Raw genomic sequence first — 17,890 nt, 5'->3', positions numbered from 1 at the left:
AAAAACCATCACTGAGCGTGACCGTCAGAAGAATGACTGTCACTCTCGGGGTGGAGAGAGGCTGACCCCCAGCCTAGAGCCCTTTATATATCATGCGGGAGTTGGTAAGGGAAGAACAGAGACTGTCCTCTAGGAGATGGTGATCAGATCCAGGGGAAGGCAGGGAAACACTACGATTTGCCCTTGTCACAGAATTTCAGAAATACCAGATACAGGCAGGGGTCCGTGAACACGAAGAAGGGCTGAATGCAGTCAGATTGGTGCACCCTCAGATCCGTGGGAATTCTGCAGTGGCCCATTTCTGCCTAGCTCGAGGAGGGACTGTCTTCCCAAACACTGGCCTGCTCTCCCAAACACTGGCCTGCCCTCCCAAACACTGGCCTGCCCTCCACCCACTCACCTTTGGAGGCTCCGGGGGTCTCCAGGCTCGACTTTTACCCCCGGGGATGTTACCACCAGGAGTCTCCAGAGGATTCACTACTTGCTCTTAATAAGCATGGGAGCTTCTCTCCTTCCCTCCCCCTTTCTTTCCAGGATACTGACCTTTATGGCCTCGTACACCAGAGCCTGCAGCAGCAGTGTCTGCCCAGTTCCAGCAGGGGGCAGCAGGGCACGAGTCAGAGAGGGCATGGGGCCTGCCTGGGGCAGCTCACAGCCTGCCCAGGAACCTGCCCAGCTGGGCCCACCGGGCTGAGCCCAGGAGATCTGCACAGGGAAAGAAGCAGGAGCTGAGGGCTTGGCTGGGGATATACGCAGGAAACGGCTGGAGCCCCCTCCACAGACTCTTGGCCCCCTTTCTACTTCCCTCCCCAAGGCAGTGGGGACAGGCACAGAATGGGCTGAGAGTCTGGGGGTGGATTTGAGGGTAGAAGGATGCTCCTGCAGAACAGTCCAGGAGTTTCTGAGCCAGGCAAGGTCTCCTTCACCACAGAGGCAGGGAGAGGGTGAGAAAGGACTCAGGGGTTCGAGCTGGCTGGTCAGAAAATGCAGGACGAGCCAGCACTGCCAGCATGGACAGGACCCTCCCTGTGTGGACGTACCTCATCTGGGTCCCTGTCCTACCTGGCCACAGCCTACCGGACCAGCCTCCTTCCCCCACACTGGGGAGAACTGGGTCTTAGAGCTCTCCCCAGCTCCCAGCATGAGGTGTGTTCTGGCCACCTTGAGTCACCCGCCAACAGCCCCTCGGGGGCTCTCCCCTCCTTCCTGAGAACCAGGCTGACCTATTCTGCCAGAGATGGAGGCCCATCTGCTTCCCTGCCTTGCCAACCCTTTCAAAGAGGAGGGAGAGCCTTTTCTTCTGCAGCTGGTCCAGGGAGGGGAGGGGGGAGCGGGCCTCTCACAGGGTCACACAGCGTGCTCTCACGCCCCCTAGTGTCCTATTTGGGAATGAACTGCTGTGTGGGGCTCGGACCTCCCCGGCTCCAGGCTCACCTTTCTCTTGGAGTGACCCCGGGCGGCAGAAGCGCCACCACCCATAAGGCTGTGCACTTCAGCCCTGTCCTCGATGTCGGAGGGCGGTGGGGACCAGTCCTGGGGTCGAGGGTGCACAAGGGACTCCAGTTCATGGACAGCTGGGGGGCTGGGGGGGGCCAGGCGGGCTCGGGAGTACAGTGCGGGGTTCCCAGCAGTGGCCGAGGAGGACAGCCCTGGGAGGGCTTCTCTGGAAGGGAAGATGGGGAACAGACAGTGTGGTCAAAGAGAGGGGCAGGGCTGGGATTGGGATTAGTCCAGCCTATGTCCCTGGGCAGGTTCCTACCCATCTCTGAGACTTAATTTCACCGTCTGTGCAATGGATAAGAAATTCTGTGACTGTTCACAACAGCTGTCACACTGCACTGAGATCCTTCCTCCTCGGGCTCAGGGCATCTGGAGACTTGGGGGCCCTCTTTGCAAGATGCTAGCAGCTACCAAGGAGTCCATGAGATCACAAAGAGTTAGACACGACTGAGCGACTAACAACCACCAGCAAGGAAGCAGTAGAGAGGCAGCTATGCTATGCCAGCCCTTACTGAGGGGATACGCTGGGGGCGTCCCTAAACCCACTCCGCTCCGCATGCTCACGAGGACCTCACCCCAACCCATTCATCCCAGACAACTTTAATGGGGCCCCCAGGAGGGGCTAGAGCAAGTCACAGCCACTTGCCCTGCTCTCTCTTCTCTGCAGAGGAAGTTGCTCCTCTCTGTGGTCAGACTGGTCCTTCCACCCACCTGTGGGGGCTGCGGCGCAGGCCAGCACACATGCAGGCCAGGAGGCAGAGGAGGCCCAGGCAGACACCCACGATGATGCCCGTGACTGAGTGCACATCCAAAGAGTCTGGCAGGGGAGAGGGAGGGAAGGGAACAGATCAAGGACAGGAGAAAACCCGAGGCTCATAGACCAGGACATCCTAGGGCTTCCTCTGGAGGCCACTGGCCTGAGTCTCTTCCTTTGGACACGTGAAATCTCTGATGCAAGGATCAGAGGGCTCCACAGACTCACAGGGACCACCACTACCTCTCTCTCCAACTGTCAGCCCCATTGGACATCTGGAAGTTGGAGCTCTTCCCCACCAACCAGGCCTTTCAGTGAAAGATGCCTCTTGCCTGCCTAACAGGGCTGGTTTCGCAGGTGTGTAACACATGCAGTGGCACGTGGCCCATGCTTAGAAGGGCTCTGGGCTTGGTTTAATGCTCTGCTGTCACCACCTTGAAATTCTTGCCCATTAAAAAAAAATGTATTTATTTGGTTATGCTAGGTCTTAGCTGTGGCACACAGGATATTTTTTTCTTTTGTGGCTGCTGTGCGGCATTTGGGATCTTAGTTCCCTGACCAGGGATCGAACCCATGCCCCGTCCAGAGCGAGTGTGGAGTCTTAACCACTAGACTGCCAGGGAAGTCTGTCTTCTTCATTTTTTAATCAGGGGTCCCACATTTTCCTTTCACACTGGGCCCTGCAAATTACGGTGTAGACAGTCTCATGGCCTAAGACCTCCACCATACAAAGCTCATCGCCTCTTCAAGCCAGTTCTCCAGTGAAAGTAAGCTCCCAAAGAAACCAAGTCAGTCTCCCACAAATCAGACCTTTCGACTGAATTACCACTGAACCTCACCTATTTCCCCTTCAAATTTGTCCTCTCCACACCAGGCTTCCCTGGTGGTTCAGGTGGTAAAGAATCACCTATAATGCAGAAGTGCTGGGTTCGGTCCCTGGGTCAAGAAGATCCCCTGGAGAAGGGAATGGCTAGCCACTCCAGTACTCTTGCCTGGAGGATTCCATGGACAGAGGAGCCTACAGTCCATGACGTTACAAAAAGTCAGACATGACTGAGCAACTAACACTTTCACACCAAATAGAGAGGGCAGCTGTCCAACAACATGTGCCTGAACCCAAGGCCTTGGAGGAGATGACTTCAGGATTAGAAGCCAGCTCTGGGGGCCTCTGGAGAGCTTGGGCTGCCCCAGGATGGAGCCCACCCCTTCCTCCCTTTCCACCTCTTACCTGAGAGCTTCTCCTGGAGAGTAATCACATCCTGCAGGCCAGAGAAGGGCCCAGGCCCCACCTCTGTGCGTGCCCCCATCTTGAAGAAGTACCTAGTGTCGCTCTCGAGGCCGTGGACCTCAGCACTGAAGATGTTTCCTGGGGGCGGGGGAGCCAAGGAGAGCAGGGTTGGTGACCCGGGTGGGGGTGGCCTGCAGTGCTGGGCTGGGAAGTGGCCCTGGGAAGACCTGCTGCTCTCACCCAGGCAGCAGCTTCTGCCTGCTCCTCCTAGAACAAACCTCCGTGGCTGTCTCAGTACTAACCCAGCCACTGGGGAGGCTGGAAAGGGGTGGGGGGAAACACTCAGAGGTCCTGGGGTGAGGGCACTCACCCTCTGTGGTGAGCAGGGTCCACTGGTGCTCGGGCTGGGTGTGGTTGTTGCTGTAGAGAATCAGATACTCCACGATCTCCCCATTGGGCTCCGTCGGGGGGCACCAATGCAGCCGGACAGTGGATGGTGTCAGGGGGCTCAGGCGCAGGTCGGATGGGGGTGTCGAGGGCCCTGGGTGTCAGGGGAGGAGACGGGAGAGGCAGGGTCACTGACAGCCCCAGCTGTGGGTGCAGCTGGGCGCCAGAGTGTGAAGGCATGGCCTCCTTGCTTCCGCCTTTACTGGAACAAACCACAGACCACGAAGCAAAATGAGGTCGGGTCTCTCACTGGGGAATTCCTGGAAAACAGTTAGGGAGGGGGGCTTTGCCACCATTCTGCCCCTCTTAGAAATTCTCTTCCACTCTTTCAAGCAGAGCGCCTCAAATTTCCACACCCGAATACTTCCAAGGGCTGAGGATGGTTGGCTGGTCCTCAGGGGACCTGGGGGCAGAGCTCAAAAGTTTTTGGAAGGCTCACATTTCATTTAAACTCATCTCTTCCATGGTAACATTTAATATCTATATAATATAAAGTTCCTAACTCCCCTTGCCACCCCAAATCTTCAGTAAAATTGGTTGATGCCCTGTATAGCCTCCATGTATGCCTGCCCGGGTCCAGGACCTTAAGAGTCACAGGGATCCTCATGTGAGAAGTACCACCTTGAAAGGCTTTGTGTTTTGTTTTCAGAGAAGTTGACGGGGGCGGGAGCGGGGCAGGAGTGAATGAGGAAGGGAGGGAAGAAAGGAGAGACAAAAGGTGTCTAGTGAGTTGGGAAACAACAGAAATTTGGGAGCTCAGGTTTTCAAGGCCCAACAGAGAGTGAGATGGGGACCCAGGGCTGTAAGGCTTAAAAAGGCCACAGCACCATGGGCTGTCAGAACCCTCAATGGCCCTAGGTGACTCCCCACTTCTCAGGCTCTGGTCTCCCCATCTGTGAAAGGAGAAAATATTCCCCCCTCTGTAATCAGGTCAATTGAGCTGGGGATTCCATGTCATGGTCTCCCCTGAGAAAACACTGAGGCTCGCTAAACTCCACGTGCAAGACCATGATAAGCGGAGCTCTTGGGCTTCCCTGGTGGCTCAGACAGTAAAGAAACTGCCTGCAGTGCAGGAGATCCACGTCCGATCTCTGGATCGGGAAGATCCCTTGGAGAAGGAATGGCAACCCACTCCAGTACTGTTGCCTGGAGAATCCCATGGCCAGGCTCCTCGGTCCGTGAGGAGCAGAGTTGGACACGGCTGAGGGACTAAAGGCACCTGAGCTGAGGTCATGGGTATGTGAGAAACAATTTGTAAGCATTTTTTTTTTAAAAGCGCATTCATGAGGGTGGATGGCCTCCCCACCCTACCCTACACACGTCTTCTTATCTCAGATCAGAAACAAAGGTCTGCTGATAGAATGGGGAGCTGTCTCGTCAGCAGAACCTAAGAGGCTGTGCTGTGAGGACAAAGAGCCACTTGTCTCCAGATGCGTTTCCAGAGGATTCCAGAGTCACAGACCTGCAGAGCTCATGGTCCCACCTTCCCTTTTTACAGATGAGGACCCAGAAGCCCTGCTGGGGAAGGGGCCTGCCTAGGTCTCCCTGTGTGTCAGGGGCACGCTGGGGACCCAAACGCAGAGTCCAGGACGCCTGGTTCCAGAGCCAGCCCTCTTCACAGCTCAGTGAGGTCTCAGCACAGCCTCTTAAAAGAAACCGCTCCTCTAAACCTCACGTGATCATGCCTGTGAGTAAATGGTTAAGACCAGCACTGAACTGCCAGCATAAATGCCAAGCGAGTGACAGAAACTTACGGGGTTCTGGGGGGCATTTCAGAAGAGGGCTGCTGGGGCAAGGAGTTTGGTGAAAGATGGACTTGTGGTCAAGGGGCTGAGGGGCCACTCACGGTCAGGAAGGGTGGAGCGCTCTACCACGGAGCCGAAAGGCCCGTCCATGTCCACGCCATGAGACTGTACCGCAAACTCGTATTTGGTGAACGGCTTCAGCCCGCCAATGAGGATGTCTTCTCCAGAGCTGCAGAGGTAAGAAATGCAACTGGGGCTCTCAGGCCCCTTCAAGTCTCCTCCCCCAACCCAGCCCCAACCCCTGCCTCGGGCAGGGAATCTGCTCCCTGACACTGGGGCCACCAACACCATCCAGAGACCTGCAGAGAGATGTGGATGGATGGACGTATATATCAGATTCCAAGTCCAATCCCCAAGCCAGGGCCCCTCTTTCAAGAAATATTCCTGGGTTAATCCACGTCATTCTCCACCCGAAGAATCCTCTCTGATGCATCTTCTCCTTGACTTAAAGGAAAAGATGCATACCTTTTCCTTCAGCTGCAATTGTATTAATACGTATCTATTGCTTTTTATGCTTTGTTTTGTCTGCCAAACAACAGAGACCAAGAGGTCTCTGACTCCCCATCCAACGGGGGGCCTCTCAAGACAGCAGCTGGGCTGTCTCTTCCCCATCACCTGAGACTGAAGAAATAGGTCTGTCCTGCATGATGTCTCCCAGGGTTGAGCCCCCCCCCCATGAGGGGACAGGACTGGATGGGCTCTCCTTTCCCATCTGTCGCCACCAGGCCATCAGACTCTCAGTGTGCCCCCAGTCTAACACCTGAGTCATGGAATGTCCCTGAACCCTCAGGCCCCTCTCTTCGTCACTGCCTGCTGCCCTCTCCCCTTCCGCTCGGCTCCTTCACAGCCCCTCTTCCCACCTGGTGTAATAGGTGACCAGAGAGGCATTCCTGAGCCCCCACGGGCTGAAGCGCACAGTGTAGTTGACAATCTTGACTGTGGTGAAGTCTGGCTTTTTCCACCGAAGCCAAATGGAGGTAGAGCTGTTTGATTCCGCATGGACATGGGCAGGGGGCAAGGGCGGTCCCCTCTGGACGGGCAGGTCTGGGAAGGGAGGGAAGACACTCATCTGGAAATATGTACTGTGGTTTGCAGTTCCCAAGGCACTTTCTTTTACCCTTCACTTGTGATACTGTGAGTTGGGAATAATGCTTTATTTCCACTTCACAGATGAGGAAACTGAGGCCCCCAAGGATTTCAGTGATTTTGGCCAAGGGCATACAGCAAGCAGACTATGGAACACTAGTATGTAAGAATGTAAGAGAGAGAGGCAGCAAGTCATGGTAATTATGAGCATAGATTCTGGAGCCAGGCTGTCCTGATTCAAATTCCAACTCTGCCATGTACTGGCTGTGTGACTATGGAGAAGTTAATTAACCTCTCTGTGTTTCCATTCTCTATTCCATCAGTGGGGCTAATAATAGTATGTACATTTCATAGGGTTGTTAAGAGGATTAAACTAGTTAATATTTGTAAAGTATATAGAAGTGTCATGGAATGAAGGTCTGTGTTCCCCCACAAAGTTCCTATTTTGAAATTTGAACATATGGTGTAGTCCTGTCTGTTTGGGCCGCTATAACAACCACAGACTGGGTGGTAAACAACAGAAATTTATTTTTCACAATTTCAGAGTCTGAGATCAAGTTTTGGTGAAGGCCCTCTACTGGGTTATAGATTATCAACTTTTCATTGTATCTTCAGGGCAGAAAAGGGAAGCAAGCTCTTTGTGACTTTTAAAAGGGTGCAAACCCCATTCATGAGGGTTCCACCCTCATGACATCATCTAATCCTAATTACCTCCTAATACATCACACTGGAGGGTAGGGTTTCAACGTATGGATTCTGGGGGACACAGATTTTTTGTCCATAACAGTGCCCTTATAAAAGAGACCCTAGGGAACTCTCTAGACCTCGTTCTGCCCTGTGAGGACATAGCGAGAAGATGGCCTATGGTCTATGAACCAGGAAGTGGGTCTTCACCAGACACTGACTCGGCTCAGGCCTTGATCTTGGATTTCCCAGGCTCCAAAGCAGTGAGAAGTCAATGTTGGTTGTGTAAGCTACTCAGCTTATGATGTTTTGTTACAGTAGCCTGAACCGACTCTGAGCCTCAGTTTCCTGGAGGGCCACATAGGGATACCCTCCCTGCCTAGAGCAGAGGAATAATCTGAGAGATACTGTGATGAAGGTGGGTCATCTTAAAAATTGTTTAAAGGTTAAACTTGGGGCCAGAAGTCACTGATGAACCATTGGGTTTCTCTCTGTCCAAACCTTCCAAATTAGCACTGCTCATGGATAATGAAAACATGGACCTATAAGGCAGAAGCGGGAGCTTCTCCCTGTGATCTAAACAAGCCAGTAGAACAGGTTTGTAGGTGGCTGAAACTTCCAGACGGCCTGCCCACGAGGGCCGGCCCGGAGGAGAGGGAAAGGAGGCCACGCGCAGCCCTGCTGACCAAGCCCTCCCTCTCCGCTTCCCCAGCCTCCTCACCTGGGGTGGGGGCCTTCTCCGTCTTGCCCTTCCACACTGCCGCATAGCCATCCTCATGTTTGTTGAACGCCACGAGCTTCACCTCGTACAGCCGGCCAGGGACTGGGGAAGGCCATGGGGGTCACTCGCTGGTTAGAGGAACCTCCGGGGTCATTCTCGCGTCCCCTGAGAGATTCCATCTCCAACCACCAGCCCAGCTTGTCCAGCCCAGTGCTGGACCTGTGTCCATCTCATCCCCTCCCAGGCGGCCCTCCTCACCTAGCTGGGTCAGTTCATACTGCTTCACTTTCTTCTTGAGCCGGACGGGCCCCACATCCCAAGCCTGGTCTCCACGGCCCCCTGGAGGGCTCTCACTGTCCATCTCCTCCTCCTCCGCTCCCACCTCTCGCCAGTACAGCTTGTAGCCAGAGATCTGGGCGGGGTGCGGGGGTGGCTGCCAGGACACAACCAGGGACTCCATCCTTGCCCGTACCTTCAGCTCTGTGGGTGCAAAAGGGACTGGGGGCAGAGGAGCAGGAAGGGAGGAGGAGTGAGAGAATGAAGAAGGAAGAAGGGGAGGCCGGGGAAGGGAGGAGGGAAGAAGCATGGGGAAGCAGAAAGCAGGAAGACAGCACTGAGTGAGGCCCTTGCCAGAGTTCTCCCAATATACCTCACCACTCAGCCACCAGCCTAAGGGTCAGGCCCAGGCTGGGTCTAGAGGAGAACTCACTATTCCATAAGCCCAGAGTGCTGGGAACGCGGGGACATCTCCTGGGTGTTTGCAAAGAGGTTGGCCAAGAGCACTTCTGGGGCAGGGCTGTTAATACCTGACTTAGAGGAGGGCTCTATAAATCTTCTGAAGGGATGAAGGCATGGGCACTAGCAGGCAAGGGGATCAGAGGGGTTGCTGAAGCCAGGAAGGAGGGATGGAGCCACCGAAGGGGGGAGACCTCCTTGGAGCCTGAGAGTGGGTTGGCTCACTGTGTGTCTGATGCTGTCCTAAGAACTTCAGAGCATGTATTTTAACTTTATTCTCACAACCCTACAAAATAACAAAACTACTAGTGTCCCTATTTTACAGATAAGAAAACTGAGGCTTAGAGAAGTCCAGTAACTTGCCCAAGATGACAGATAGTATGTATGCCAGGTTTTGTCTTCATTTAACCACTCAACATTGGTTTATTGGGCCTTTCAACAAAACCCACAACAGTCATAATCACAGAAGCAGCTACTATTTATTTTTTCCCAGCTGTGCTGTGCAGCACATGGGAATCTTAGTTCCCCAGCCAGGGATCAAACCTGTGTCTCCTGCTGTGGAAGCATGGCTTCTTAACCACTGGACTGCCAGGGAAGTCCCCTATTTGCTACTACTTAACCAGTTCTAATTATGTATTAAACTTTTGTTTATATTAATTAATCTTCATGATACACCTGGCAGTAGTAAGTGAAGTCTTAGAGGTCACACAGCAGATGGAAGGGATACATGAGCCCAGGGGTCTGCAAACGCCAGCCCTTTGCCTCTTCACCCATCGAGCAGGGGCAGCCACGGTAGATCTCTCATGCAGGGGGTGGTTCGGTCTGGGTTCCAAGGGCTCCCAAACGCCCACACAGTCACTCACATCACCCCACCTGTCTCCTCTGACCCCATACCATGGCTCTGGTTGTGCACACTGGGCGTCCTGTGCTGCATCCACTGGGAGGGCACCCCGTAGCCAGCCCCTGTGCCAGCTGAAATCCGCACTCGATACACCTTGTTGGGCTGAAGCGAGTTCAGCGTAAACTGCGTCTCATTCCCCGGCATCTCGGTGGAGAAAATCTGATCTGCTGGGACAGAAGACACTGGCTCTGGGTGGCCCCCTTAAGAACTCCTAAACCCCCCTACACTGACTCTTCCACCTCAGGCCCTGACCCCTCAGTGCCTGGATGGACTCCATGCTTCAGTGAATGCCCAGGCCTCTGACCCTGGCTGATGCCAGCCATGAGCCTGGGCTCATAGTGGGGAGAATCAGGGCACACGCTCCCCACTGCCCCAGGAGCCAGCCCACACACACCAGGGCATGGGCCCGAGGGGCTGACTGTGAAGCCACCAAGCACCGCCTCTTCCAGAGCCCTATCGACCACCCAAGCTCCCTTCCTCACCCTTCCCTCCCTCCTCGCCCTGGCCCCCTGGCCCCCAGCCAATTGCTTTCTCCTGTGTCTTCATCAATTTCATTCCTCCTCCCCGAGATTCTTGACATCTGTCCTAACACCTCACCCATGCCTCATTTCCCTCAATCCCACAAGCAAGCCCTGCACCTCCCTATCACTTCTAAGCTGGGAGGGACCCCAGGGATTACCTAGGTCACCTGCCTCACTTCACAGACAAGGAGCCTGCAGTAGGGACTGTCAGATTACGCTGTACAGAAGGTGGGGCTAGCCCCCAGCCCTACCCCTGTCTTGAGCGAGCCCTCTGATTGAGCCTTTTCTTCCACTCCTGCCCTCTCAACCCCCAGCCCACCTTCCCCTTTTCTAGATTTACCTTGCCCTACTCCACCAGCTGCTCTGACCGACCCCTCACCTCACTGATTCCTGCCCCCACTCACCTTCCTTTCCCAAACCGTACTCTATCTTGTACTTCACCACCTGCCCATTGCTCAGGCTGGGAGGCAGGGGCAGCCACGCCACCCTGATGTCCGAGGGGTTGGGGCTGGACAGGGAGAGCTGGGGTGCTGCACTGGGGACTGAGACAGAAGAACATCAGCATGAGCTCTGCTCCACCGACGTGGAAGGTGAGGCCCAGGAGCGGCCAGAGACTTGCCCAGGTCACACAGCAAGTCAGAAGTAGGCCCAGGACCAGGATCTGAGGGAGGAAAGGGAGCCTCTCAGGGGAGCCCCAAGCTGGAGAGGATGGGACAGCCTTCCCAGGACATTCCCCCAGCACAGTCTCCTACATCCAGCAGACTGTCACTGGCTCCTGTCTGACTGGATGGTACCTGGGTGCAGCGAAGGGCCACCTGATTACAGGCAGTCATGAAACCTGGGCTCAAGTCCCAGCTGCACTATTGACCTTGGGCAAGTCACTCACTTTCTGGGCCTCAGTTTCTCCAACTGCAAATTAGGGAGATGAACCCTTGCCCACTCTTTTACAGGGCACAAAAGATGGCACAAGGCAGGTAAAATCACCTTGGCGTACAGGAGTTAAGAGAAACTAAGCTACTATCCCCAGGGAATTCCCTGGGGCCCAAGGTGCCCACGGCAGGTGCAGAGGCCCTACCATCATCCAGTGTGTGGACCAGTGCTGGGGAGGAGGTGCGGCTGGCCCCCAGCTGCGAGTAGGCCACCACGTAGAACTCGTAGTCTGTGTTGGGTTCCAGGTCGCGAACCTGTAGCTCAGTGGTGTCATTGTTCACTGCAAACTGGTATTCCACATTGTCCACGCCTGAGTGGGTTAGGGGACAAAGTGTCTGTCACAGGGCCACCGCCAGAGGCTTCCCTGCTCAAAGCTGTCTAGGGAATCCTTCATGTTGTCCAGTCCCTGAAATAGCCTCTTTCTAGCTAAATCATTCCAGATAATCTGAGTAGGAGACTACAGACTCCCCTGACATCTAGTCCCGCTGTATTAGTTCCTCCCACTGGTTAGAAGTCTTTTCTAGCGTGTAACTGAAGTGACTCCTGCTGCAATTAACAAGCTGGCTCCAGGAGTGCCAAGGCATTTTCCCTGGGAGAAGCATCCTCTCGCTGCTCCTCTCGCTGAAGGGGAAATGCGCTAACCCACATCTGCACACAGGTCTCTCACCCCATCCCATCCTATCCCAAAGGCAGCCTTCAATCATCCAGCCTGTGCCCGTCCCTACCCCCCACCGCGGAGGCACGCCCTGCAGTAGGCCTTTGCTGGGCAGACGCACCCCGCGCCTTCTGGTAGTGCAGGGAGAAGCCGATGATCTGCTCGCTGTGGAGCTCGGGCCGCTCCCAGGCCACCAGCACGGCGGAGCTGCTCAGCGGCGTGGCGGTGACCCGCGTGGGGGCGCTGGGGAGCCCCTCGCGCACCACGACCGCCAGCGGCGCAGCGGCGCACGCAGTTCCCGCGCCGTTCTCGGCCACGCACTGGTAGTAGCCGGCGTCCTGCAGGCGGATCTGCGTGATGACCAGGCTGCCGCCGCCGCCCTGCACCTTGACGCGCCCGTTGGGTCTCAGCGGCGCCCCGTCGTGCAGCCAGCGCAGCCACGGCCGCGGCTCGCCGGACGCGCGGCACACGAAGCGCGCGGTGCTGGCCCGCGTCCGCGACAGCGCCTCCGGCGCCTGCGAGATGACTGGAGCGGCTGGGGGACCGGAGAGGGACGCTGACTGCGCGCTCCCGCCGCTAGAGGCCTGAAACGCCTCCAAATACCCAAGGGACTCCCGCAGCCCCTCACTCATTCTCACCTCTCCCTGATTCTCCCGTCCCCCCAAAATACCCTCAGCAGCGCAGCTCTAGCTCGCTTCCTCCTTCTACCCCGGCCCTACACTAACCATTCTCTCCAGGCCTCCTCGGCCTCCCCAAATACCCTGGCTTCTCCAGGATCTAACCCTTCTCCCGCACTTATTCCGCCTCCCCTACCTCCCAGGACCCCACACCTATCAGATGTACTCCCCGCCCCCAATAACCTCACTCTCATCCTTCCCCACATTACCCGGGTCCCACCCAGACCACCTCTCCAATAACCCAAGCAATGCCCTTTATCACCCCTCTCCTCTTCCTCAACTCCGTCCTCCAATCTCCTCCCACACTTGTCTCCTCTAACTACCTAGTCTGTCCCCTCCAAGGCACCCCACTCCCTTACGAAGGACTCCTCCCCAGGTGCTGGGACCCCGCCCCCCTCTACCTTATCTTCCCTTTTCATTCTCCGCCGTCGCCTCTGACACGCCCACTTGTCCGTTTCCCCACTTCCTATTCCTCCCGCGCTCAGGCCCCGCTAATCCGCCGCAATGCAGTCTCCCCCTACACCTGCTCCCCGGTCCTTTGCCCCATCTCACCCTCCACCCCTCCTCACCCAGCACGCGGAGCTCGGCGGCTGCGGTGGCGAAGTCCCGCGTGCGGGGCTTGTTAGCTCTGCAGACGTAGACGCCAGAGTGGCGGGGCTGCGCGCTGGTGATGAGTAGGTTGGTGCGGCCCAGGACTATGACATCGGTCGAGATGGGCTCCCCGTCTGCGGGAGGAGGGAGAGTGCTGGAGCGGGGAGCTGACGGCTGCCCCTCCATCCACTCTCCGGACCTCGGACCTCGAGTGAGGGCGCCCTCTCCACCCGGGTTAAGAGAACCTAACTGTCTCTGGTTGGGTCAGTTCCTCCATTTGCTAGACCGAGGATCCCCTCTGAGCCCTAGGGTCTCTCTCTGTACGGTGGGGAGATAGTCCCTCGCTGGAAGGGCTGTTCTGAGGGTGGAACCAATAACGTCTGTGAGACTGGCCCACACAATGCAGGCACATTAATAGGTGCTCTGAACACCACTCAGTTACAACTGTTACCATTTACTGTTCAATTCATTTCTCTCAAGGACACACTCCTACCGTATGATCTCAGCCCAGGGCTATGATGAAGATAGGGCTGGAAAGGTCTGCACCATAACCAGAGACCTGAATACCTGAAGTTTATTTTGATGTGAAGTGAGAAGCATTTTGAAAGCCCTTGCCTTACAGTCAGGAGCTGAAATGTAAACCGCCAAGAAACAAAAAAACTATTCTACTTCACAAAACCAAATGCACATCAAAACACAGATGTTCATTTTCACCTATTAAAGTGGGAACGTTTTTAAAGACAGTAAGTTGCAATGCCTGAGAAAGGGTAAATGCAGATAGGGCTATACAGGGGCTCCAGCTTGACCTTGAAGCCCGGATTCCACTTGTGGGCACCCTGTGGTGGGGAGCTGTTAACAGTGCTGATCACCTCAGTGTTAACTGTAATAGTGGACAACTGGGAAAGACTTCAAAAATTAAATAATGGCTATACTCAAATGATGGACTATCAGTTATTAAAATTATTTTTTGAAAAAGCTTTAAAGATGGAGAGGGAATCCCCAGGCAGTCCAGTAGTTAGGACTCTGAACTTCCACTGCAGGAGATACGGGTTCAATCCCTGGTCAGGGAACTAGGATCCCACAATCAGCATGGTGTAGCCAAAAATAAATAAATAAAATAAAGATGGGGAGATGCTTATGATATACTGTTGAATGAAAACAAGACTTGGAACTGTAAATACAGCAAGCTTTTATTTTGGGGGAAAATATACATGTGCATAGAAAAAAACTCTGGAAGAAAACACACTCATATGTTAGCAATTTAATCTCTGAGTGGTGGGATGTTTACTGGTTCTGTTTTTCCTTAGTTTTCTATAATGAATATGTATACCTTTTGCCATCAGAAGAAAACAAAACAGAACAAAAAAGCCATGCCCCTTGCCTGACTTAGTGGAGTTGTTGTTGTGTTGTGTTACTCGCTCAGCCGTGTCTGACTCTTTGCGACCCCATGGACTGTAACCCACCAGGCTCCTCTGTCCATGGGATTCTCCAGGCAACAATACTGGAGTGGGTTGCCATTTCCTTGTCCAGACTTAAGTGGAGTAAGTTCCTGGAAAAGGAACAGCACCCAGGGACAGGAGTGAAGCCAGTCTCTGTCTTCTAAGTGTGGTATTAGCAGAGTTTCAAGTGAGATCCCAGAACCACAGTGTCTGGATCCTCTAGGACAGCAATTCTCAAATCCCCAACTGTGCAAACAAATCACAGAATCACAAGAGACCTGGTTAAGATGCAGAGGCGTCAGGCACCCTAGATTCTGCATTTCTAACTTCGCCCAGGAGGTAGGTAAAGACCACACTTTCGGTAGAAGGACCTTAGGAACTTGTTAAACATTAAGAATCCGGGGTCATGATCTTTCAGGAGTGAAGGGAGGGAGTCTGCAGTTTGAAGACGCTCCCTGGGTCATCCTGATGCCTGGTCAGGATTTGAGAAGCACTGATGATAGAATTGGGCGACATCACAGGCTTACCCCAATAATACTATGAGGGTCCTGCTGGCCTAAGATTCCCCCTAACTAGGCAAGTGTCAGGAGTCCAGTGAGGTCAGGTAGGTCAGAGAGGCACAGATAAGCAGCACTGTTCTTTCTCATCAGCTCGGTGGGGGTACGCAGTCATCTTGGGGTATTATTTTTCTTTAAAGTCTATGTATTCATCATTATATAGCCTTGAGTGTGAGATACAAACTTACAAAAGGGAGTGTGGGATCATGGACTGAACCAGGGAAGAGGGGTAGAGATAGCTGGATTTAAGACTTACTTCTGCCATCAACTTGGGACAAGTGAAGTCGCTCAGTCCTGTCCGACTATTTGCGACCCCTTAGACTGTAGCCTACCAGGCTCCTCTGTCCATGGGATTTTCCAGGCAACAGTACTGGAGTGGATTGCCATTTCCTTCTCCAGAGGATCTTCCCAACCCAGGGCTCAAACCCGAGTCTCCCGCATTGCAGACAGACGCTTTACCGTCTGAGCCACCAAGGAAGTCCCAAGTCACTTCTTATTGACAAGTGGAAACAAGTAATCCTTGCTTTTCTTCCATACAGAGCTGTAGGGGGTGGTGTGCCAGAAAAGGAACAGGCTCTAAAGTTTGGGTCCTGGCTTTCCACCTGCCTTTCTGAGCTTTAGTACCCTCATCTGCCCACCAGGAATAATAGCCCTGGCCCTTAACCTCTTTGAACTGCTCTAGGAGGCTCCAGCAGGAAAGTGGGTTTCGTGCTCAGTAGACTGGAAGGTTATGTTGGCCCCGCGCGCTCATTACCCTGACAGCATCCTCTGTAATGCAGCCCCGCTTGGCACTCATCACTTGCTGCCGGATACCATCAAGTCTCTTCACGGACATGTGTTTATCTCCCTTACACAGACTGTGAGATCAGAGGGCAGGGGCCCCATCTCTTTCACCTGGGTCTTTCACTCACTGTGCCCAGCATGAAGCCGGGCACACAAAGGCAGGAGCTGACTGGGCGGACCAGGAGGGGCTGTGTAGTTAGACCAGCAGAGAGTCCAAGTGCTCCCTGACTCACTGGCCCCACACTCACTGTTGTAAGGACTGGAAACATAGAAGGTGGAGAACAAAGCCCAGCGCCCACCCCCAAGAAAGGTCTCAAGAGTGATTTTGTGAGAGGCAGACTGAGTGGGCTTCATAAAAGAAACTTGCTATACAGATTGATTCATTTGGTCCAGGCTCCTCTACCCACACTCCACTCTGGGACAGAAGTTGGTTCCTGCCACACCAAAGGTTGGTGACCATACTGTGGTCACGCTCATAGATCCTTGACTTGGGGGTGTGTGCAACGCCACCCCCTTCCTCTCCCATGCCCTCAAGTCCTCTCCCTCCACTTACCCTGTCGAACCCAGGACACAAAAGGGGTAGGGTCAGCCGAGGCCACACACTCCATCACCACACTCTGGCCAGACACCACAGTGGTATTCTCCGGGGCTGCCACGATGACCACGTCCTGCCCTCCAGCGGATGCCAGGGACCCTGGAGAGAGGTAGCCTTACTATCAGGCGTCTTCACAGTCAGCCCCTTACCTGATGCTCACAGTCACTTGGTGAGACAGGTGGGGCAGCCAGGGTTCCATCGGACAGATGGGAGAGCAGCTGCGTAGTTCAACAGAGCTGGGACTGGAACTCAGAGGTCTTTCTCTGGGAGCCAGAGAGGAATAACTGGGCCTCCGACACAGCGCCCCCATTCTTCCTGCTGGATGGAACCCACCCTCAAGGCAGAGAACCAGCAGAGTCAAGAGTAGACTTGCAGTCTGGACTTGAAGTCAACAGTTGGAGTTTCCAGTTCTGGCCAGTCCCTTCCCTGGAGCGCCTCAGTTCCCATGTGGGGAAGGCAGGGGAAGGGCTCGAGTTTCTGCCAGCGTGGCGGTGCCCGGAGCACCCATTCCCTGCTGAGTTCTCAACGTGACCCTGGGTCCCTGGGTCAGCATGGTAAATACCCGGTTTGTCCAGCAGGTGGAGGCAGAGACCCCCGGGCACTGAACGGGCAGCAAATCAGACTCAGCTCATCAGCTAAGCCCCAGAAGTAGAGTGGGAGGGAAAGTGGACGGGATGAGAGGGGGATGGGAAGAGATGAGTGGAGGGGTGGGGGTCGAGGGGAGCTGCCTTGGCAAAGGAAGGCAAGACAGAGGCCTTTGCGGGAGGCCTGAAGTGAGATCTATTGAACACCCGCCAGGCACCAGGCACTTCCCATTCCTATCCTGGCGATTCTCACCACCTCCCTGGGCTGGACATTTGATAAGGAGCCCAGGGTCACACAGACGGTGAGTAGAGAAGCCAGGATTCAAACCAGGTCGTTCTGACCCCAAAGCCTGTGTCCTTTCTACCGCGTCACTCTGGGTTGGGAGATTTTCAGAGAAATGGAAAGAATAGTCCCAGACCTCCAGGAGCCAGACGCGCAGCAAGCAGCACGGGGCGGCTACCCCAGAGCAGGGGCTGGCACCTACCCTCTCCACAGACACCTCACCTCCCCGCACCCGTCCCCAGCCCTGGACACTCCATCCACCCACGGAAACAGTCTCAGCAGGAAGGGCGCCCTGGACCGGACGTCTTGGGTTCCGGCCCGAGTGCTCTCCCTGACTTGAGTGGCACTGCCTTCTGTGGGCTTCACGGCCTCATCTGTCACCTATTTGAAGGCAGGTCTTGGACCACCTGAGGT

At 54.8% G+C, this 17,890-nt stretch overlaps 1 protein-coding gene across 4 annotated transcripts in view; it reads right to left on the bottom strand.

Moving 5' to 3' along the window:
• Positions 1-17,890, bottom strand: part of IGDCC4 (immunoglobulin superfamily DCC subclass member 4) — a 38,866-nt gene that overhangs the window by 2,910 nt on the left and 18,066 nt on the right. For 2 of the 4 annotated variants that reach the window (XM_018053649.1, XM_018053651.1), the window contains exons 5-19: positions 16,568-16,708; positions 13,214-13,369; positions 12,089-12,502; positions 11,458-11,622; positions 10,787-10,924; positions 9,855-10,028; positions 8,484-8,723; positions 8,226-8,327; positions 6,595-6,778; positions 5,776-5,903; positions 3,853-4,023; positions 3,483-3,620; positions 2,212-2,317; positions 1,435-1,663; positions 544-705 (exon numbers count right to left, since the gene is read on the bottom strand). In XM_018053649.1, the coding sequence (XP_017909138.1) occupies positions 544-705; positions 1,435-1,663; positions 2,212-2,317; positions 3,483-3,620; positions 3,853-4,023; positions 5,776-5,903; positions 6,595-6,778; positions 8,226-8,327; positions 8,484-8,723; positions 9,855-10,028; positions 10,787-10,924; positions 11,458-11,622; positions 12,089-12,502; positions 13,214-13,369; positions 16,568-16,708 (2,648 nt within the window). The remainder of the gene's footprint in view (positions 1-543; positions 706-1,434; positions 1,664-2,211; positions 2,318-3,482; positions 3,621-3,852; positions 4,024-5,775; positions 5,904-6,594; positions 6,779-8,225; positions 8,328-8,483; positions 8,724-9,854; positions 10,029-10,786; positions 10,925-11,457; positions 11,623-12,088; positions 12,503-13,213; positions 13,370-16,567; positions 16,709-17,890) is intronic. The other 2 variants (XM_018053652.1, XM_018053650.1) reach the window with 2 other exon arrangements.

Source organism: Capra hircus, chromosome 10, assembly GCF_001704415.2.
Source record: "Capra hircus breed San Clemente chromosome 10, ASM170441v1, whole genome shotgun sequence".
Lineage (NCBI taxonomy): Eukaryota > Metazoa > Chordata > Mammalia > Artiodactyla > Bovidae > Capra > Capra hircus.
The sequence above is the reverse complement of the archived record's forward strand: the minus strand, read 5'-3'. Positions and strand labels throughout refer to the sequence as shown.